This window comes from Cottoperca gobio, chromosome 17 (genome assembly GCF_900634415.1).
Source record: "Cottoperca gobio chromosome 17, fCotGob3.1, whole genome shotgun sequence".
Lineage (NCBI taxonomy): Eukaryota > Metazoa > Chordata > Actinopteri > Perciformes > Bovichtidae > Cottoperca > Cottoperca gobio.
The window spans coordinates 7604634-7627996 of NC_041371.1; the positions used below are offsets into that span (position 1 = coordinate 7604634).

The following is a 23363-nucleotide window of genomic DNA, read 5'->3' on the forward strand; positions in this document are numbered from 1 at the left end:
TACTTCCTGTCTGAACAAGGCCTAAGGAGATTAAAAGAAGTTGGTGAGTCTTTAAATAGTAGGATACCAGTCATTGGGAATCTAAATTAGGTTGCATTTAAAATACACGACAGCCAGTATCAGCGCCCCAATGCATTAGTTAGAGTCGTTTCTAAATAGTCTGAAGATGGGATTTGTCTTGGCAGCAAAATCATTCTTGGTAAATGGATAAATAAAGATTTCCTGATAGCTTTCTGTAGTAAGGAGAACTATGTTTGTACTCACAGATGGGAAGGGATTGTAAGAGAGCCACAAGAGCTGCTCCCAGATCTGAGTGGGAGGACAGGAGAACTGAGGAGTCAGTTCAGGTCGTCACATGTACATTACACAAACTTGTTTCTTGGCCAGATGTCAGAGAACAGAACTGGAGCTTGTTGAAATTTACAGTCAAAATATTTTTGCATCGTGACTATAACTCAATAGCAACTAGAAGGGCACTTGGACAGCGCAGACCTCTGCCAAGGCTGTTTCCATAAGTGAAAAATAATGCGTGTATCCATCCTTCCACTAGATTTCCACCAATTTAGCCTTGCAGTACTAAAACATTGTCGGACTCATGATGGACATATTAAATAACAAATAAAGGAACAAAACCGATGCAGCAGAGCCAAAGATATTATCTTTTTTTCTTTCCACACATTCTTCACCCAAATCTGGCACCTACATTACCCACAATGCAGCTCAACTGCAAGCAGTAGGATCGTAGATTTAGGTGTGTTATGCTAGTAACGGCTAATGTAGCCTCGAGCTGCTAGCCTCAAGCAGAGATGAGGAGAGGGCTACTTGTGTCTAGTAAGCTCACTTATTTCCAACTCCACACCCCCAGATTTTTTTCTTTTTCAAACTTGCTTGACGCTGACTCAAGTCACATCACTTGAAGCGATTTATCAGATTTCACACGGCTCCCCCTGGAGCCACAAAATACTTTATGAAACGTTGTTCATGTACAGGACTGTCTCAGAAAATTAGAATATTGTGATAAAGTTCTTTATTTTCTGTAATGCAATTAAAAAAACAAAAATGTCATACATTCTGGATTCATTACAAATCAACTGAAATATTGCAAGCCTTTTATTATTTTAATATTGCTGATTATGGCTTACAGCTTAAGAAAACTCAAATATCCTATCTCTAAATATTAGAATATCATGAAAAAGTATACTAGTAGGGTGTTCAACGAATCACTTGAATCGTCTAATTAACTCGAAACACCTGCAAGGGTTTCCTGAGCCTTGAAAAACACTCAGCTTGGTTCAGTAAACTAAATCACAAGTATGGGGAAGACTGCTGATCTGACTGCTGTCCTGAGGACCATCATTGACACCCTCCATCAGGAGGGTAAGACACAAAAAGAAATGTCTCAAAGAGCAAGCTGTTCACAGAGTGCAGTTTCAAAGCACATCCACAAAAAGTCTGTTGGAAGGAGGGAAATGTGGCAGGAAACGCTGCACAACCAAGAGAGATGACCGCAGCCTTAACAGCATTGTGAAGAAGAGTCGCTTCCAGAATTTGGGGGAGCTTCAAAGACAGTGGACTGAAGCTGGAGTCCAGGTATCAAAAGCCACTGTTCACAGACGTGTCCGGGAAATGGGCTACAATAGCCGTATTCCCATGGTCAAGCCACTTCTGAACTCAAGACAACTGGAAGAAGCGTCTGACTTGGGCTATGGAAAAGAAGCACTGGACAGTTGCAGAGTGGTCCAAAGTCCTCTTTTCAGACGAAAGCAAGTTTTGTATTTCATTTGGAAGTCAAGGCGCCAGAGTCTGGAGAAAGGCTGGAGAGGAGCAAAATCCAAGTTGCTTGAAATCCAGTGTGAAGTTCCCACAGTCAGCGATGGTTTGGGGAGCCATGTCAGCTGCTGGTGTTGGTCCACTGTGTTTCATCAAGCCCAGAGTAAATGCAGCTGTGTACCAAGAGATTTTAGAGCACTACATGCTTCCGTCTGCTGAAAAGCTCTATGGAGATGAGGAATTCATTTTCCAGCATGATCTGGCACCTGCCCACAGTGCCAAAACCACCAGTAACTGGTGTACTGACCATGGCATTACTGTCCTCGATTGGCCTGCCAATTCCCCTGACCTGAACCCCATAGAGAATATGTGGGGTATTGTGAAGAAGAAGCTGAAAGACACCAGACCCAACAATGCTAATGAGCTAAAGGCCGCTATTGAAGCATCCTGGGCATCCATAACACCTCAGCAATGCCACAGGCTGATTGCCTCCATGCCACGCCGCATTGATGCAGTAATCCGTGCAAAAGGATTCCCAACCAAGTACTGAGTGCATTAATGGACATTTTCAAATGTTTGATTTTGTTTTGCTGTTATAAATCTTTTTTTTACTTGGTCTGAGGAACTATTCTAATTTTTTGAGATAGGATTTTTGAGTTTTCTTAAGCTGTAAGCCATAATCAGCAATATTAAAATAATAAAAGGCTTGCAATATTTCAGTTGATTTGTAATGAATCCAGAATGTATGACATTTTTGTTTTTTTAATTGCATTACAGAAAATAAAGAACTTTATCACAATATTCTAATTTTCTGAGACAGTCCTGTATGTAGTGGTACTCCCCAAAACCTGCTTACAGACTTTGTTCCCCTCTAACTGGAGAACATATACACTTGTGGATGTTAATGTCAAGACTTTAAATTCAGACTGTCTTACTGTTATTTCCTTTTGAGTTCAAACTCATATGGACATTTTTCACAGAAGACATTTGTCTTGTCATGTCAGAAAAAGCACACGTGTAATTAATACCACTAACGATGGTCAGTTCTATTAAGTGTCCCAGTAAGCTTTTACAGCCAGCCAGCGTGCACCGTACTGGAGCTGGCCCTCTGGCCGTCGTTAATGTTATTGACTACACCTGTGCTCTTCCTGGTATGACATCTTTAATCGTTGGCTGTAAAAAAAACGTGTTTCACATTGTCAGCATCTTAGACCTCTGGGCCACCGGGACGCTCTTTATTTTAGAACAACTGTGACTACGTTTTTTTTTAATCACAGATTTTATTGATTTACAGATACAGAATATACTGTGCGTAACAAAAAGAGGTGCCATCACACCTTTCACATTGATGATCATCCCACCCAGTTTTCATTAGAAGAGATAATGTGATCGGCCATGCAGTCAGTTGATAAATGTACTTACTTTCCTTAATTAGGACTATACCTATTCCCATGTATTGTGGTATACCGTAGATATACATGCATCTACACTTTATATTTGTAAAAGTTTTAGATTTAGATGACTATTTAGCAGTAATAAAACTCAACTGTGCAGTAAATGGCACCCATTCGCAAGCCATTGCTTAATTATGTTCCAATTGTAATTTCATGACCTTTATGATGAGATCCATTTTTCATTATAGAGTTCAAACAATTGACAGAAATCATAACTGACATGTCCTGATCAAAACCATGCCTCTTAATTACAGAGTTGTTGTCAGGAGAGCAAAGAGAGGTTTCCCTCGACTGAGTGACTATTGATGCTCCTGCACATTTTAAGCAGCTGTATTGTCAGTGTGTAATTAGAAATGTTACAAAGAAGATATGTTAGGATTGTAATTGGTAGCCTCAAGTCACCCTGCACTTCATATGTTGTATTATAAATACTTTTACATCTTGAATCAAAGCCAGAAATCAGTGATGGCATTTTGGACTCAGATATTCGCACTATTTTAAATCCATTTGTTGGTTGGTGTTGTCATTTGTGTTTAATGTTTTTATTTTATTTTATTTTCAAGCTGCAAACTGAATTTCCTCTTGAGGGACAATAAAGAAACAAATGTCAAATAGCATTACAATAACATTAATATTCTGCAACATTTCTAATGATAATCACAGCTAAGATACTGCATGTGCAAAGCTACAAACATGTTTCCAACAGCTCAACAGAATGGTGTTCACAACTGATGCAGGTAATTTGCACAATTAGTTTGCATGGATAGAGTTAGGTTGATAATATGATGTTAACGCAGAAAACTAAATAACGGATGGCTGTGTAACTTGGTTACGAGGATTAAGACGTTGATTGCGTTTTATTAAATTGAGGCTGACATTTACAGTACAAACAACAACTTGATGAAACACTGGGGGAAATTCATTAGAAGAATGTCAGCAGGAAATAAAAATCAAATGGAGAGAAATTACGTTACTTATTCTGTTGCCATCTTGTGATTGGACGACTCATTTTCAACTTCAAAATGCTTGCAGATGCCGTGCATGATCTCTTGAGGTGGCAAGTTGATAACCACACTTCCTCTCCAGTGGCTCTCTGCATGTGTAGCTCCAGTGATTAAAACTACAGTTAATTATTTCTTCCTCAAAGCTTCGCAATGCTTTGAATCTCCTCAATCACACAGTGAAAACACTTTATTCCTTCCGTGCCCCAGCTCTGGCGTCCTACATGTGACCTTGAGTGTTCAGATTCCGTCCTCCACTTGGCATTGTGCCCTGAGAGGGAAAAGTATGCACGTTCGTCAAAATCACAACAGCATAAAGAATAATTTGTTGCGTGTGTATGTATCAATCTCTCGTGGCTATTTGTGGGTCTGTGTTGCATAACATGAACACAGGGGAAGGTGTTAAATGAAGTGTTGTGGAAAAAGTCACATGTTCATATCTCTAGAGGGGAATAAAGATGTGTGGATGCTCAGGGCATGCCCCAGTTCAGTACAGTAATTAATCTGGACAGGAAATAAATCTCTTCTTTCTCCTATTTTTGGACAAGATAACAGAACAGACGAATGCCTAATCTTTAAGTGCTTCAATAGGCAGTATAATAGAACTGCACCAGGTCTGTGCGGACGCTGTAGCACAGGTCTCTACTCAGTCTTGTATTACAGGCGCTCACATTTTGCAGCACTTCTTATTAAAATGTGAGACAGGTGAGATTCATTTCCATGATATCAAAGAGCATCTTGACTAACAATGTGACACAGACAGCACTAATGTGTTGGTGTAAATTAAGTAGATAATTATATAAAATGCAGTATGTTGTGCTACACATTTGCAGAATAGGCAGAGTGCCATCTGGTGTTTGTACAAAGCAAATCATGATGTGCACCTAAAGGCAAGGAATATAGTAGATTGCATTAAAATGTATTTGTGAAAATGTTCCTCCCACTATCTCTAGATTGATTCTGCATCAGTTAGAAATCAAATAGTGTAATACTCAAGGATGTAAAATATTAGGGATCATATTAAAGAGATCATATCATGCATACGTAGCCGTGCCTTTCACTAATTCACATGACCGTTGAGGCTGTATGAGTCAGCCAGTGCTTTACTATCATGTGCATAGAGAACATAATGTTAGTGCTGCAGTTCTAGCTACCTTCAGATGGCAGTGTTGTATTCTACATCATTATTGGTTGCAGGCCTGTATTGTATTTAACAAGGCACGGAGGAGCCTGGCAATCATCTGTAAGCGAGTTAAATGACTAAATGCTCAAATGCAACGTACTGTGCATAACTTGCCTGGGAGAAATGGCAACCTATGATTTAATTTGATGTTAATTTAACAAGGACAATACAAATAAGCATTATTGCAGCAATGCAACATATTTAATGTATCTTGTTTAATGTCTCTTGGTGGATGAACCAGTCCACAATGTAGAAGCACTTTACTCACAGTAGAAATGTAAGACTAAACTTCACACATGATGTAACATTGGCTGTCAAAGTCATGCTATCCTTCAGCGAGGTTCAGTTAAAATAAGTGCTGCTGTAGTCTATCAGCTTCTGGCTGTTTCAGCACCATAGACAGAGACTCCAGGCAGAGACTCACGAGCGCATGTGCCAACGCAATGATTGCTTTTTCGGTAATTGTTCTGGATATTTTGGGTTTTGTAAAAAGCTGTAATGTAACAAGAGCTCAAGTGAAGTTTATGGGTGTTTTTCTGCCTGGTGCGTTAGTTTGTAGTCTTCCTTTTTAATCCCTCTTCTTTATTATAAACTGGCATGATGCAGCCTTCGTTGCTTGAATAATCCGTTTCTAGAGTCTCTCGCGTACATGGCAGAGTAAAGGACCTGCACTGTAAAAGCCTGTGCCATACTGTCAGGGTTTACGCTCTTCACTGGGCTACTACGAGCTGGAGAGAAGACGCATGCGTACTGACTTGAAGCAGCCGGTCGGGAAAAAAAGCCTTATGTGCCATCGGATGTAATCAAGGCAAAGAATTACCTCTTCTCGCTGTGCATACATGGTGAAATTGTAAGTACTGGTAGCAAACCGATGTATCATCGCACGGACATTTCGCGAGCGGAGCATTTGAGTCTGTTTCCCGGTATTGTAAATGGCATGTCACTATCTTGCTTTACAGTGGGGTTTTAACAGATCTAGGCAGTGTCTTTTCGGTGGTTGTCCAGGGCGAAGAAGCTCTACGGTTCTTCATGGTGGCACTTTCCATTGATGTGTTGTGTGAGTTGCTAAAGCAATGGTTTCTGCTGATAAAATCGTTCAGGAACCATTACGTCCCAGTGTCGTTCACATTTCTGCTACGGTAAGATTGAAGAAGAATGGCGCTTTATTTGGTGTTATCATGATTTATCCTTTTGAATGAATACGACCCCCACCCTCCCCACCCCCCCCATTTCATCGTCTATAGTCAAGCCATAGCGTACTGCAATTGTGTCAGCTTTGAAGTACTCGATACCTAACGCGTAAAATATGCCATTTGGCAAGACGCACAAAATCTGCAGCTGAAGCCTGCTCTGAATCTGAGTGAAACTGCGCGCGGATCCATTTTAGAAATGACCAAATTGTATTGTATTCACTGAAAGGCTGTGATAGAGCGATGCTGCGGTTATAGATTTGCAAGCTGCGCCTTCGGGCCCCCTCCCATGTACCAAATCTCCTGACATTTTTTTTTTAAAGCATCGTTTCTTATGTCAGGTAGTAGCCGGATGATGCCGTGTGTTGGGAGCTACAGCATTGTTACATAAAAGATCTGACTGTGGCAGCGTGTGACCTGGTGATGACACATTTGTTAAAATCAGACAAGAAGTCCTTCTGTGAGCCTGTCTGTATCTATAGGCCTACAAACCTTAATGGGGATTCTGTTGAATACGCTAGAGAGTCACACTTATAACGCAATCATTTCCCAAGGACATGATAACTGAAGCCTAAAGGTGCATGACAAATTGACCATTCAAAATCCTAAATTTTCCTATTTACATTATCTTCGTGTTTATTTTATATTTTTGCTCCACTTGGGCCCAGTGAGCATTGCAAATCTTTTAATGCACTGCTCTTAGGCTTTCACAAACGGGATGTTTCAAATGTTGGATTATGAACATTGAGCCCATGGTCAACAATCTTTCCCTTGTACACATGCAGTTGGAGTGTATAAGGGAACATACAGCCAGTTTGAGATTAGAAGGACTAAAATGTGCTTGGCGGGTGCATACTAGGTAGCAGGAAAAAACAAATCAGCAAATTATTCTTCCATACTTTCCCCCTGAATAGAGCATACAGCATTCCTTTACAGTGTGGCCTCTGGGCATGTCAGCACATGCTCCTGTCAGAGAGCATCAGCAGCAGCTCACTTCCTGCACACATAACAAATAAATAGGTGTTGGAGTGGTACATAAAAAAATAAATAATCTAATTAACGTGCTGAAAGTGATCAAAGTGCTGGTAAAATGGATGTACTGTCAGGTGTCACACTCTTCTCATTACAGTGCTGTCCTTTCCATCTGTATTGCACTGGCATTGATTTTTATCATACAAATCTATTACAGGTCAAAAATCTCAGTTAAATTCTATTCCTGACATTTAGTACACTAAACTCAGTGCCTCTCCTCTGTCTGTAGCCCATGGGATCAGAGCGGATGGAGATGCGAAAGAGGCAGATGTCGGTGCAGCAGGAGTCGGCAGCGGGGGAAACTGTACCGGCCCAGCAGGGCCAGCCGGGCCAAGCCAACCCACGGGGCTCAAATGCATGTTGCTTCTGCTGGTGCTGCTGCTGTAGCTGTTCCTGGTAGGTCTTCCACATCGGAGAACTCATTCGTTGTGGCGCAGCATGGTCGACATTACTGCACAGAGGACATCAAAGCCTGAGCAACTGTGTCTCAGCAGCAGGCTCCGGCTTATATGTTCTCGATATTTTTGCATGTGATCTGTGGACACTTGTCCTACAGGAGCCTTATTGCAATGTAATCAGTTTGTTATCTGCTGAGCATGGGAGAAATGTGAGCTCTTGAAATATCTGCAGTGCAATAGTAAGTTTAATTTGGACATATTTACATTACACTACACAGACAAGGCATACAGCTAAACAAAGTATTTATGTGCTGTATGTATATATATATATATATATATATATATATATATATATATATATATATATATATATGTATATATATATAAATACATATACATATATATATATATATATATATATATATATATATATATATATATATATATATATATATATATATAATGAACATATTCATTCTCAAATAATCTGCAGAATATTTTCTCGATTTATCAACAATTTGTTTTTGTCTATAAAATGTCAGAAAATTATGAAAAATGTCCATCACATTTTCCAAGACCCAAGGTGACATCCTCAAATTGCTTTTTCTGTCTGACCATCAGTCTAAAATCCGAAGATATTCAGTTTACTATTAAAGGGAATCCAGCAAATATTAATACTTCAGAACCTGAAACCAGCCAAATGTTGGCATATTTGCCTAAAAAATGTCTGAGACCATTAATCGATTATCAAAATAGTCACCAATCAATTTTTCGCCAATCGACTGATCGTCTCAGCTCTACAGGTGAGAGTGCGTGGCAAGGAATGACAAATTCTGCTGGGATGAATATAAATTACTCTATTTACAGAGTTTATGTGCATGTATACAAGGTTTATGTTACACTGTAATATAAATGCTAGATATGTACAGTAAGATGATTAATATACACAACACATTAAAATATATGTCATAATGATTTGTTCTGTCTCACTATAAGGAATGAAGACCGGGATGAAAGGAACCGAAAGGCTTCTTATGACGTCAAGGAAGGGACCGCAGACTGTGAAGACTGGTCAGTTGATTTCACTGCACAAAAATGCTAAATTAAGGAAGTGAATGTTGAAATCACTCACCCCCATGTTGTCCATGCTTTCTACAGCCCGATGCCCACGCTGGAGGAGGTGCGCTCGTGGGGGCAGTCGTTTGACAAACTAATGTGTTGCCCAGCGGGGAGGAACTCCTTCCGACAGTTTCTTCGCACTGAGTTCAGCGAGGAGAACATGCTCTTCTGGTTAGCCTGCGAGGAGTTCAACACAGATGCCAATAAGACTGCCGTAGAGGACAGGGCTCGGGTCATCTATGAGGACTACATCTCCATTCTCTCGCCTAAAGAGGTACAAATGTGTTGATGCAAGGGTGAAACTTCATGATATCTGACAAATGTTTATCTTAAGAGAGAGAGAGAGAGAGAGAGAGAGAGAGAGAGCTAGAGAGAGAGAGAGAGAGAGAGAGAGAGAGAGAGAGAGATAGTAGACATACATACATACATACATACATACATACATACATACATACATACATAGATAGAGAGAGAGAGAGAGAGAGCGATAGAGAGAGAGAGAGAGAGAGAGATAGAGAGCGAGATAGAGAGAGAGAGAGAGAGAGAGAGAGAAGAGAGAGAGAGAGATAAATAGATAGAGAGAGAGAGAGGAGAGAGAGAGAGAGAGAGAGAGAGAGAGATAGATAGAGAGAGAGAGAGCGAGATAGAGAGAGAGATAGATAGAGAGAGAGAGAGAGAGAGAGAGATAGATAGAGAGAGAGAATATATAGAGATAGAGAGAGAGAGAGAGAGAGAAGAGAGAGAGAGATAGAGAGGAGAGAGAGGCGATAGCTAGAGAGATCCTCTCGTCGCGCTCGCGCGCGCGCGCGCTCGCGCGCGCCTCGCTCGCTCGCGCGCTAGCGAGCGCTCGCTCGCTCTCGCTCGCTCGCTCGCTCGCTCTCGCTCGCTCGCTCTCGCTCGCTCGCTCGCGAGCTCGCGCGCGCGCGCGCGCTCTCGCTCCTCTCTCGCTCGCTCTCGCTCGCTCGCTCGCTCGCTAGCTCGCTCGCTCGCTCGCTCGCTCTCTCGCGCGCTCGCGCTCGCGCGCGCAGCGCGCTCGCGCGCGCTCGCGCGCGCGCTCGCGCGCGCTCGCTCGCGCGCGCGCCGCCGCGCTCGCGCGCCGCGCGCTCGCTCGCGCTCGCGCGCGCGCGCGCGCGCGCGCGCTCGCGCGCGCCCGCTCGCCGCGCGCGCGCGCGCTCGCGCTCGCTCCTCGCGCGCGCGCGCCGCGCTCGCGCGCGCGGCTCGCTCGCTCGCGCGCTCGCGCTCGCGCGCTCGCTCGCATCGCGCGCGCGCGCTCGCGCTCGCTCGCTCGCCTCGCTCGCGCTCTCGCGCGCGCGCGCGCGCTCGCTCGCTCGCTCGCTCGCTCGCCGCTCGCTACGCTCGCTCGCTCGACTCGATAGATAGATAGATAGATAGATAGATAGATAGAACATAATCTGTATTAGCATATACAAATGGGTTAGAGACAATACACATTATAAGAAGGTTAGCCTAATAATAATTATCATAATAATGCATCCACAGGGTTAAAAAACTAAAATGTTACTTAAAAGCACAATCAAATAAATAAATTGTGATTGTTGTGACATTGTGGGAACATTTTGAAGATTGGTATCACTATCATGTCCGTATGGTAATTGTGAAGCTACAGCTGGTTATCTTAGCTAAGTGTTAGCTTTGCTATGCTAAGTATATGTTGGACTATTCCTGGGCTCTGAGCAGTTGCCAGGCAACCAGCGGAGACTACTGGAAGTTACTTGTCCCAGCTAAGAACTAGTTCTGCACATAAAGTAAACTAATTGTCATCTTTACGTGGATTAAACAAATGAGATATAACTGGTTGAGGTGCAGAGGAGCTGGCAGGTGGAGCCAGGCTATGCCTCCATTTCCAGTCTTTTGTGCTAAGCTAAGCTAAGCTAACCAACTGCTTGCGGTAGCTTCATATTTATCGCACAGAGACAGTGATATAAATGTTCATGTATCTCTCAGTCAGACAACAAATTAGCTTATTTCTCAAAGTGTCGAACTTCTTCTTTAGGAGACAGTTTGTCATTGAGACCGTGCACATGCGTTTGTTCCTAACATAAACCTTTGTTCTTGACTTCCCAGGTGAGCCTTGACTCCCGTGTGCGTGAGGCGATCAACAGGAACATGCAGGAACCCAACTTGCAGACGTTTGAAGATGCTCAGCTGCAGATCTACACACTAATGCAAAGAGACTCGTATCCCCGCTACATGAACTCCTCAGCCTACAAAAACCTGCTCAACACTCTGTCAGAGCAGTCCCCCGAATCTTAGGGTGGTGATGACCTGTGATATTTTAACTCTCTTTACCCCCCCCCCCCCTCTCCCCTTTCCCCCCAATCCTTATTCCCTTTTTTAAATTTTTCTTTGTATGTTCAGTGTAGGATTACATGAACCGGGCCTCGGGCCTGGCCCCTCCCAGGGATCTCAGCGCTATTGTGATCTGCACCTGACCGAAGACACTCAGGTCTCAAAATCTCCCGAGGGCTCGACATCACAAGTACTGCTACAGATCAACATAGCAAAACACTCCAAAGGAATATGAATACATTTGGTTTCTGTTTTATTTTTCTTTGTTTTGATAGAAATAATCTATTTTATTTGTGTTCAGAGTTTTTTATGGTCTGTTGTTTTTTTGTATGATTGTTTGGGGGGAAAATGATTCCTACTGTAGACTATATATTTATGAGTTTGTAAATAGTAAAAATGGAATTGTGGGTATTTTATGTAGAAACGCCTGGTTCTATTTACTGCGTATGAAAATCAAAGCTCAAGTCAAAGGCTACTTGTTAGCTCTACTTGCAGGCAGCTTTGTGGGGTACTGTATGATTTGACCTTGGTTTCACCCTGTTTTGTTACCTAACCTCACACTTTGGTCCCCGTGACAGCGACTTGGCAACTCCAGTTCGTGTAGAAACTGTGTGTGATTGAAACTGCTGTATAGCTCTTGTCACAGTGTGCAATTTATTTCCTCAAGAAACTCAAATCAATGGTGGAAGAGTATTTTTACTTTCTTTACTCAATCTTAACCACAGAAGATTGACGTTTTTTTATTTATTCAGATGTTACTCAATGCACTGTTTAATATAGTTTTAACAGTGTGACAAAATAACCTAAGTAATTCTATTTACCAGATAAAGTATTTTATATTGATATCTATTGCCAATACAGAAAAAACAACAATTACAGATTATATTTAAATCCTACGGGGAGTCAACTATATTTTTAACTCACTGTCAGAAAATGTAGAAATGTGAGTTTATTGTATGGGTCTGAAATTCCCTAATAATTTGTAAGTAATTTGGTACTAATGAGGGGAAATAAGAATGTTCTGGAAAGAGTTGCCCGCATTTAAATATTCATTCTACATGCATGATTGGAAACTTACAGGAATAGTACGACATTTTGGGAAATATGCTTATTCACTTGCTGCAGTTTGAAGGGAGGATTTATTCCTTTCTCTTATCTGCTCACTAAATGTAAAGCTACAACCAGAAGCTGCTTAATATAAAGACTGGAAACAGGGGGGGGAAAGCTCGACTGGTTCTGTGTAAAGGTAACAAAATCCACCTATGTAACATATCTTATTTGTTTTATTCTAGCTAGCTGTTTCCCCTTTCCTGTCTTAATGCTAAACTAAGCTAAGCTAAGCTAAGCTAAGCGGCTGTTGTTTCATATTTATTGTACAGACATGAGAGTGGTATTGAGTTTCTTATCTAATAAAAGAGAATAAGCACATTTTCCACAAATAACTGCTTTAATTCTACATTTCTGTCAACGTGTTTACTTGCCTGCAGACATTATTTGACCAATAATTAGTACTTAAATACATAGTTCCTTTTAGGAAACTTCTTGAAAATTAGCAGGGAATTTCTCTCTAAATTACATATGGGTAAAATAAAGCATCATCAATTTGTGAGATTGACTTTTATGACAGCAGGTGGAGTCATCTGTGTATCATCCTGCAAGATTTGTACTTAAAAAAGAAAAGCTCACATGCAATATGAAATTGACTTCTGATTGAAATTGCCTCTGGAGTCCGGCCAAATCAGCAGCAACACCAAAGCTACCATGTAAACTGTGTTCAAACGTTTAACTCAGAGCGTTTCCATTGGCTGAAATTGGAGTTGCCAAGTATTAAGTACTTTTATGTATTCTGATAGTTTTAGTTGAATTACTTTGTTGCCTCACAAACATGTCACTCAAAGACAAGATCCTCACATGGGGAAGTGCCTTGACATTCAATTTTATGACATCTTTCTCATGGGCAACAGATGTTTTCAGACTCTTGCCATAAGGGAGGTTACTGGAGCACGAGGAAACTGGAAATAATCCCTCTCTTTGGCCAAATTATCGCATGTGTTTTGTCTTGATTCCTTAGTCGTGACTACATCGGTCCATTTTGGTAGCGCTACCAAACAGTATGGCGGAGGGTGATGACAACACATGTCTTTATTCGCTGAAGACAAGATCAATGGATAGGGCTGTTTGATCAGCACTTCTTGCCAACCTGTGTGCTTCACGGTGGCACTTCTACTTGTCTTAGAGTTCACTTTAACTTACTATGTGCAATTTTGAGCTGATGGATAGACCGCGCAGATCAACCTCAAAACACAATCTAAGCCAATGGTTTGGAGTGATGCCTATAAATGTTGTTTCTTCTTCTGTTTACTATATGAAATGTGTTATTTTGCGCTGAGTTTACTGAAGAATACATTTTTAAAAAAACAAATAATGTGAATGTTTACAGTATATGGTTTAGGATTTTTTTTTTCTGCTACTCTCCAAGAAAATAATGACTTGTGGGCATTTTGATTAAGATAAAATAAAGCACAATAATTTTACTGACTCTGAAATGATTTGATCACAAAACCACACAACACAACCATCAAGTGCTAAAACTTTCCTGGGGAAAAAACAAAACCTTAAATACTGTTCTAACTCAAGTCATTTCCTCTTGTGGTAAGCATTAAAGGATTTTAATGCTTCAGCAGATAAATTACAATATTGGTGGGAAGGTAAACATGAGCAAAATGATTCTCCTCCATCGGTTACGTGTAAGAGTGTTTTTAGAGAATGTGGTTAGCCCAAAATACAAGGGTCTTTCGCCATCAACAAATCAGATCAGGGGAATCTGGATAAAGAAAATCACCAATTAATTCATGTTTTTCACGAGCAGAGATGATTAAATATTCATTGAATGAGGTACAATTGAGTAAGAAGCTAAGAGTCATTATGAAATGATACACAAGTGTGTTGTTATGAGTTCATAGATTCAAATTCTTGCCCCTTGAAGTTTCTGAGATAGACATTTTATAATACCATATTAAGTCTTTGGCACAGTTTTTTCCTAAAATATAAGATATGTAGAATCCCAGGTGCCCAAAGACTAAATATAGTATAATTGACAACCGATTTTGAACATTTCTTCTGATATGTACTTAGGCAAGCCCTAGAATTTCAGTTAATATTGTAAATTAGTAGCTGTTAGAAGACATTATATCCATAAAGCCTTCTTCAAGTTAAAAGATTAAACAGAGATACTCTTGTGTAACTGGTCTGGGTTCAGTTTGTGAGAGGCTACGCAGCACAACTGCTGGTCACCATGGAGTGTTTGCACCTGGCAATTAAAAAAACAAAACCTTCAGGGAAGGAAAACAATTGTGTCTTCCCTGGTTCTGCCAATGACATTACCCTGTCCCTGGACAGATTAATATGCATACATCAGCATTCACTTTGATGTGATGAAACACACGCACACACACACACAGAGAGAGCGAGAGAGAGAGAGAGGACACAGAGGACTAATGAAAAGCACTTCTTTTTAATCAAATGGATTACACTTTCATTGGGAAATTAAATAAAACAATGCAATGTTGTGAGGGAAACGCAAAAACAACATTGTCCAAAGTGTTAAAACTACATATAAAAAATGCAGATAAAAGAAATTGAGACAAGATTGATCGCATATATTTGACAAAACAACTAATAACAATAGTAAAAGATTTGGGGGGGGGAGGACGTTGGGGGACTGACAATGAACTCAATCTATGAACAGAATAGTTATTCAAATGGTAACCTGTGGCATCTTTGTATGGCATGTTGTGTACTATGTACCACAAAATACAAAGCTCCAATCTGTTGAAGAGAGACACAACCTGGTGCAGAAATGTAGCTACTTGTTGGAGTGTCGCGCAGATTCAGCAGAACTGGAAGACAGAGAAACACAAAATGAATTCAAAGATAGTGAAATATTTACATTAAAACACTGATGATCAACAATAACCCCAAGTACTGTGTTACTATGTAGGACTTAATATACTGTCAAACATCCCTAGGGGTTTCTAATGATATATTTATGGTATGAATTCATACACAAAGCATTGTATTTACCCTTTACCCTCTATAAATATCAACATTTAACATTCATTCAAACTAAAACAACATGAGATTAACGTTGAAGGTCTACAAGTAACAATTATTTAATCATAATATCCATCAATGTTTTATTAAATTGATTAATTGTTTTGCATTCAAAATGTAAATAAATATAAATATTATATAATATAATATATGTATATATATAAAAAAATATATAAATAAAAATAAAACCAAAATGTATTAAAATGCATTTAATATGTAAAAGAGAAAATTAATCGCTTGATAAAAACAGAAATATAAAAATATTCTGTTAATCTACTTTTTGATAAATCGTTTCAGCTTTAATTTGTACGCAACAATATTCCGTCATCAACAGGATGCAGGTTTCTGTTTAAAAGCTGTCTACACACACGGGACACAGGACTTAAAGGTGTGCAGGAGAAGTACGCAATAACAGTGGATAAGGATCTTTTGGAAGTAAAACATCTTCAAAGAATATTGATTCTTGCGTATTGTGTGGAGCCAACATACCTTCCATCTATTTCCGCAGTCATTGCAGAAGACAAACGTGGTCATGGGCTCATCAGCACTGCGAGTTTGAACCTGGGAAAGGCAAAAACATGCACAAACTATGTATTACAATATCATACTGAACATGTCTCAACTGACTTTTAAATCAACTACTAAACAAGTCAAATATTTACCAAAGCAAACCATCCAAATCAAGTCAATAAAAAAGTAGCACCTTGTCCAGCAGAAGAGCAACATTGTGTGTTACTTACAGGGTTTCAGACCTTTAAAGCCTTTAGCATCACAACAATCAATCTTTGTCATTTAGTTTGTTTTCACCAGCTGTTATGTTATATATATATATATATATATAGATATATATAGATATATATATATATATATATATATATATATATATATATATATACATATATACATATACATATACATATACATATATATATATATATATATATACATATATATATATATATATACATATACATATATATATATATATATATATATATATATATATATATATATATACATATATATATATACATATATATATATATATATACATATACATATATATATATATATATATATATATACACTTTGATTAGATGTTTTGATCATGATTATTGAATGCGTAGCTAGCTCCGTGTCTGCTGTGTGACAACAAACAAATATGACGACGAGATTGTTTCATTTCAAACATTGAAAGATTTGTGTTTCACATGTAGATGAAAACACCAGATTATATCTACCAAAGCAGATGTAATCTCTCGTTAAACCAATTTCACCATCGACGATAACATCCCTCTCTCACTGCCACAGTTCAAATGAAGCACAAATGGTCATATGTACCTGTGTGTAGGTGCAGCATTTCCCCTTGCACTTGCCACAGGTGAATAGATCCGTCTGAGTGCCTCCTGTGGTGGACAGCTGGTGGTCCCTGACAGCCTCTTTGGTCAAATTCTTTCTCATTTCCCTTAGCTCATCACTGGCCATTTCCTACAGAAACAGAAGAATGTCCCTTTAAATACATTCACTTATATCCGTTACTGCTGTAACAAGAGAGACACACCATATAATACACTTATACCAACATTTGCAACAACAGTGTTGGATTAGCTATACTACTAGTCACCAACAGGTAACACACCTCTGCGTTCATTTTAGCCATCCGCTCAGGGGTTACACTCCCACATAGCACAGTCCTCCTTAAATTTGGGTTCTTCATATCTTTCAAGTTCGAGATTCGGCTCCGCACACGGTTCTTGTATTTCATGTCTGTGTTCTTAAACTCTTGAAAGATAAGTGAAAGCAGGTCAAGGAATACAATTTGGCAATTTATTTTAATGCTTTGTTATAAAAAGTCGAGCCTAAAACTACAACAACGACCATTTAGTGGATTAACCGGTGAGCTGCTGATCAGTTCAAAATTCAACCACAAAATAGATCATTGAAATCCTGAACATGACAATTTTTTTTATATATTAGACGATGAAATTAATTATTTGATCACTAAATTAAGATTAGAAGATTATTAAATAATATGGCACATCTGTAGTGTGATTATGTATAAAACTGGCATCAAAAAACAATTATTGAAGCAATTTAAAAACACAAAGTCTGTCTTCGAAACCACCTGACAAACGCAGTATGCAGGATGTACTTCACTGGTAGTATGAAGTGTGAAACTGTTAAACTGATTTATTTTGCAGTATGCTAGGCTGGCTCTTAAAGCACTGGGGGGGGGGGGGGGGGGGGGGGGGGGGGAAACTAACTGATACCAGTTAAAATATTATCAAAAAATATAATTTATTGAGCTTTTATAAACTTTTTTGTTTGTTAACTTTATAAGATCCTGAACTGTTCAGCTCCTCCACCCTTTAAACTATTTCCTCTAACAGCACATAAGACAAACACCGTTAAGGAGAGGAAACTGTTGTATAAAACAACCTGCTTTTTCAGCTACAGCAAACAGTGGAATGCTATTCCTATAAATATAAGAGTGTGTATTAGCTTTAGTCCGTTTAAAACTAAAGTTACAAAAGGGTCATTAAGGCCTGATGATGAGTGTAGACGCACTGCTGTCCTACAGGAATGATCATTTCTACATTGTTATATGTGCACTGTAGGGTCTAGCATACCAGGAACAAATGGAAATTAGCCTTGTGCTATATATGGTGTAATACATTTACTACACTGTCCTCATTTTAAATAAACCAATAAATGAAAAGTATAAGCTTTAGTGTCTAAACCGTTACCAATTTATGTCCAACTGTTTTTATCTAACATACAGACTGAAAATCAATTTCTAAAAGATTTATTTACATTACAGGTCATTTAGCAGACGCTCTTATCCAGAGCGACTTACAGTGAACTAAGTACAGGGACAGCAACTCAGGGTTACGTGCCTTGCTCAGGGGTACAAGGGTGGCAGCCCTGGTATTGAACTCCCGACCTTCTAGTGTTTTGTTCATTTACGTAAGAAAACAAACACAACAAACAATAATTATGAATTGAAATATTAAATCCATGTTATAATTTATTTACAAGTATCTCTTGTAAAGGAAATTGTACAAAACTTCTTGTTTTTGGCCACAACAGCTGTTGTGACCATTAGACTGTACCGTCCCAGCACTTTGCATTGTGGGATACAGTAGGAGAGGTAGACTGGTGAGATGCATACTAGAGTTGTTTTCCGAATCAGTACGACATCTAGGTAATTTTGAGTTTGCTTTGGTTTGTATACTGCATACTACAAGCTACATTTTGGCAGAGTCAGTACCTACTGTAGTATACTACAGTGCTGCTAGTATAGTAGGTGGCTTTGAATACAGCCACACATGTGCTTCAAGCACACTTTCCATTCAATGTAAAGGATATGTTCCTCGATCTGTGCTCCAAGTTCATCACAATCAGCGCCAATAGCAATATGATCATCTGAAAAACAAAAAGGCAAAAAGTCAGAGGGTGGACATAAAATGTCACAGTAACCAAGCACAATAGCATACAGTATATCCTATGTTGAAAACATTATACCGACAGGATTACCTCCAGACTGCAGAGCTTGGGTCATCAGCTCTCGGCACTTGAGCCTGATAGAGTCGGAGGTGTTGGCGGCACGAGGAAAAGTGTGGATCAATGAGTTTGAATTGTCAGCGGGATCACTCTTGCTGCTGGAGTTACTGCTGGAGCTGCTGTGGGAGCAAAGACAGAAGAGAAGTTGACTCAGCTACTGAAGAAAACCACATTTCAAAGAAAAATATGAAAATGTAGAGAACATGATTATTATTTCTTCAGCCAAAAGACAAACAAATTGGTGTTAGCACTCGGAAATGATAGATGTATAAAAAAAAAACCCCGATATCATTATCATTCTTCTTACCCTTCTTCTTTTGCCTCTGGGCTTCCCTGCGAGGGAGAAGAAGGCGTCGTTTGCTCTTTCCTCTTGTCATCTGAAGGTTTATCTCCACAACCACCAGGCTCATCTGGAGTACAAGTAAGAACATTACAGAAGAGAGCAAGAGAATGCAACATTAGAGTTACTTCCGTATGATAGCCAGATGAATAGCTCTGCATTAGAACAAATATCCAAACTCACAGCTTTCCTTTAATGTTTTCCTCTAAGTGTGTATGGTGTCTCTTTACAAAACATGTGAGCCTACGTTACACAATAACTCACAACCTTTTAAAACCTTTTTTTTTTTTTTTAATTCTTCTCTTGCCGACGCTTGCTATCAGTGTGGATGCTTTCACTGAAACTGCTGGCTCCTGTGCTTTTGTTTGTGATGCTGAACACCTCTCTTACTCACAACACTGTGGGTTGAGAATAGATGGAAGTCATTTAAGAAATTCAACAGGATATGTTTGACAGCTGGTGTACCCGGAGCGCGATGTGTTACAACAAGCAAAGGATCCAAATTGGCTTGAGTTTCATGAAGACAATCAGTAACAAAATGATTAATGGCTGCGATGGGGACTTTAAAAGATCTCTCCGTAAAAAAAAGGCATATAAGAAAGAAAATTCAGACATATTGAAGTAGGATTGAAAAGCAATAATTACCCAAAAGCTTCTTCCATGACTTGATCAAGGATTTGGCTAGGGATGTCACCTCGTCGTCTGTGCTCTGCTTGCGGATGGCGTTAACGGACATCCCTATTCTGGTAGACTGTGGAAAGACATTGTGTCAGTGCTTCAGGGTTTGAGCACCGACGGTGAGCCTTAAGAAGAAATGAGCAAAGGTACCTGAAGCAGCTCGAGAGTCATGGGGATACTTCGCAGCTCCTTCAATAAGTCCAAAGCTCCGGCCTGCAGGGCAGAGAGGAGGGGATTTAAGTTCTATTTATTAACAGTAGCATTTCAAATGTAAGTAAAGTTGGACAACGTTGTTGTAGTTCTTCTTTCTATTTTGTCAGTGTGACAGTAATACAAACAGGTGACAAATTACACAGACAAATGTGTAATGAAATATATAGACATTAACTCAAGACATATTAAACATTATTACGTTAGGATTTGAATATGGTATAGATTTCTTGTTGGTGGGTGTATCGCAAGTGTGTGCCTGTATGAACGCGAGTTGTGTAAATGTGTCATATATTCATATATGAATAACTGTAACCAGAGGAATGTGCAGTTATGAGCAAGGAAGATAAATACATAAATAATAGTAGTAATAATAATAATAATAATAATAATAATAATAATAAGTAGATAAGTCAATTAATAGTAAGGGGTTTGGTGTAGCAAGGGAAAGATGTGGTGTAAACAGGCTTCCTATCTTTTTCCCATGGGTGTCATTGCCTACAAATTATTTTCTTGGTAAAAAATGTTTTTAAAAAGTAATTTATTTTGGAAGAAAGTTTAACATTAACTGTAAAAAGTGAAACAGTTAGACTACTCAGTTGACAGCAAATTAAACTGCAACTGTTTAGGTAAGTTATTAATCAATAGAGTAGATTTTCAAGCAAAAACAACCAACATTAGCTTCTACTAGCTTCTCAGATGTGATGATTTCCTGCTTCTCCTTAAATTAAATATTGAATATTTGTTGGTAGGACTCCTGGTTGCACATTAAAAGACATTTAAAATATCACTTTGGGTTTTGTGCCATTGGTATATACATGATGGTACATACTCTATCATTTTAAACACCAAATGAATACTTGGATATACTCTTCACACTAATCAAAAATGAAAGTAATCGTTAGCTCTAGCTCCATTAGCGTTAGATTACATGTAGTACAACAACAGTAGCTAGGCGGCTAACAGTTAAGCGTCCATAACAGTTAGTTAAAACACTAGCTAACGTTGCTTAGCCGCTTGCAAAATCCCAAAACACAACTGAAATATTAAGGATAATTTATCATTTGATTTCAGATTTTGATTTCTGACTAGCTATTTAATTTCGACTATCTTAAAATGTCCACATGCAACATGTTATTACGCTGCAAGGTACAAGGCTAGCAAGGACTAGTGGGTTGCTATGTGGCTAGCTGCTAGCAACTCATATAACTGCTTATTGTTAGGGTAACGGTCTACTTAACAGTTGGGGAAAATACTCTGCTGAAATGACACACTGGTGCATAATTGTGTTGACAATGACTGAAGTGGCTTGAGGATCAACTAGCTGGACAGTCGGCAGCTAACCCCATAACAACAGCCCATTAGCGCCAACGTTAGCAGGCAGGTAAGCACCCATTCTTCTCGGACATCTCACCCCGTTTTTCTTCTGCGCCATTTTATCCATCTTCTTCGCAATTCTGATTATCTCCTCTTCCTCCTTTTTACCCATGTTGACTGATCTTGTGATATCCAAAAAATAGTGAGCAAATGGGGAAAGAAAATTCCCGACAAAGAACACGCGAATGAAGTAAGAGCGGCGGCGTCTACTTGAGGGACCGGGACCGCACACTGACCCTCCGCCGTGCACCAGACCCGAGTAGTCGATGCATGATGAGTTCAGGGGGAGTTAATCGAGAGGGAACTCAAGATCTCTCTGGAAGCTGTGAGAGCAGTAGCTCAAGTATTCGCCACTCAGTGCATTAATCAGACAAATAGACACGTTTTTAATCAATACCCAGATATACCTCTATATTCCTACTAGTTCTGCACACATTTATGTCCTTTCTGCTACCAACACAAAGTCTGCATTTCAGCAATATCGCTACCTGTCGGTAGATGGCGCCAAACGGCCACGTGTGTCTCTGCTGTCACCGCTGAATGGACTCTGTTGCTGGAAAACTTTCGAGTTTTCGAAAAACTGTTTGGGTCTTCTCATGTTTTTACATTAATAGTTAATCAGATGGAAAGTTTTGAATGGTCACTGTCCAGAGCTGAAACGTTTTATCTTTTTTTTATTCTCAGGTAGCCTACAATGCACCAGTATAAATGTGCAAGTATTAGCATAAAGGCAATTTTCAACTGTCCCCCAGCCTGTGTTAAATTGGCCATTAAAACTATAAACAAAACATACAACATATAAAATTAGAACAGGAGAAAGCAAAACATGAACAGCTGAGCAGGATAACAAGCTTAGATGAGTAAGCATCATGCAAAGCAGGACATGAATAAAGCAGGCAATTACAAAACAATGTTAAGCATACAATCAGCACAAACATTTAAAACATGACAACATAAAATCACATTACAGAAGACATGGCACAAGCAGGCAATCAACACAAGCAAACATGACAACATAAAATCACTTTACATTACAGAAGACGACTAAAACCAGAAGGAACGCAATCTGACAAACAGACACAAAGCCAAGCAAACAAGAGCAGATAGGGCAAGGACAACCCTGACACAAATGAATCGATAAATTAATTGACCAGAAATTAAATGGCAACAATTTTAGTAAGAATCGCTCAAATTTTAATGTACTGTTTTTTTCCGGACTCATAGCTTTTGATGAAAGCATGGCTGTTGTTCATATCAAACCTGTGACCTTTGAGTAGCAGGAGCTAGGCCACAATGCATTCAGGTGGCAGTGATTGACTCACTAATTTGGATCTTACTAATCCAAACAGATCAGCATTTGACATTTCCACCTAGTGATTGAAGGATAGAGAATCACTGCAAAGTATTTGAATTATTAAACTGAGGAAAAAATGTGATGTGCTGCTAATTACAGTAAATAAAATATACAGTAGGCCTACAAACTGGTTAATACTGTGCCAGAATTCACATAATGTTCCATGAGTTAGAAGAGCTAATAGTATCACACTGGTAAAAGTATTGATTATGCTTTTATGTTATGCTTATCTAAACTTTGAAGACATGATATTATGTAACTTTTCCTCAT

At 39.3% G+C, this 23363-nt stretch overlaps 2 protein-coding genes across 4 annotated transcripts; one reads left to right on the top strand and one right to left on the bottom strand.

The window, feature by feature from the left end:
- Positions 1–6057: 6057 nt before the first annotated feature.
- rgs20 (regulator of G protein signaling 20) lies at positions 6058–13991 on the top strand. Of its 3 annotated transcripts, XM_029453356.1 has the most exons (6): positions 6058–6258; positions 6368–6547; positions 7860–8026; positions 9025–9099; positions 9187–9421; positions 11233–13991. In XM_029453356.1, the coding sequence occupies exons 2-6, from the start codon at positions 6482–6484 to the stop codon at positions 11419–11421; spliced, it is 732 nt and encodes a 243-aa protein (XP_029309216.1). In that variant the 5' UTR covers positions 6058–6258; positions 6368–6481; the 3' UTR covers positions 11422–13991. The 3 variants fall into 3 exon arrangements, with proteins under 3 accessions (XP_029309216.1, XP_029309217.1, XP_029309215.1); XM_029453357.1 differs by lacking the exon at positions 6368–6547 and having other exon boundaries at positions 6060–6258; XM_029453355.1 differs by lacking the exon at positions 6058–6258 and having other exon boundaries at positions 6283–6547.
- Positions 13992–14952: 961 nt separating this feature from the next.
- On the bottom strand, positions 14953–22022 carry tcea1 (transcription elongation factor A (SII), 1). Its single transcript, XM_029453353.1, has 10 exons — positions 21777–22022; positions 20303–20365; positions 20120–20225; positions 19442–19544; positions 19108–19253; positions 18940–18996; positions 17210–17364; positions 16912–17058; positions 16060–16131; positions 14953–15356 (listed from the first exon to the last, which is right to left on the bottom strand). The coding sequence occupies exons 1-10, from the start codon at positions 21849–21851 to the stop codon at positions 15348–15350; spliced, it is 933 nt and encodes a 310-aa protein (XP_029309213.1). The 5' UTR covers positions 21852–22022; the 3' UTR covers positions 14953–15347.
- Between the last annotated feature and the right edge of the window lie 1341 nt (positions 22023–23363).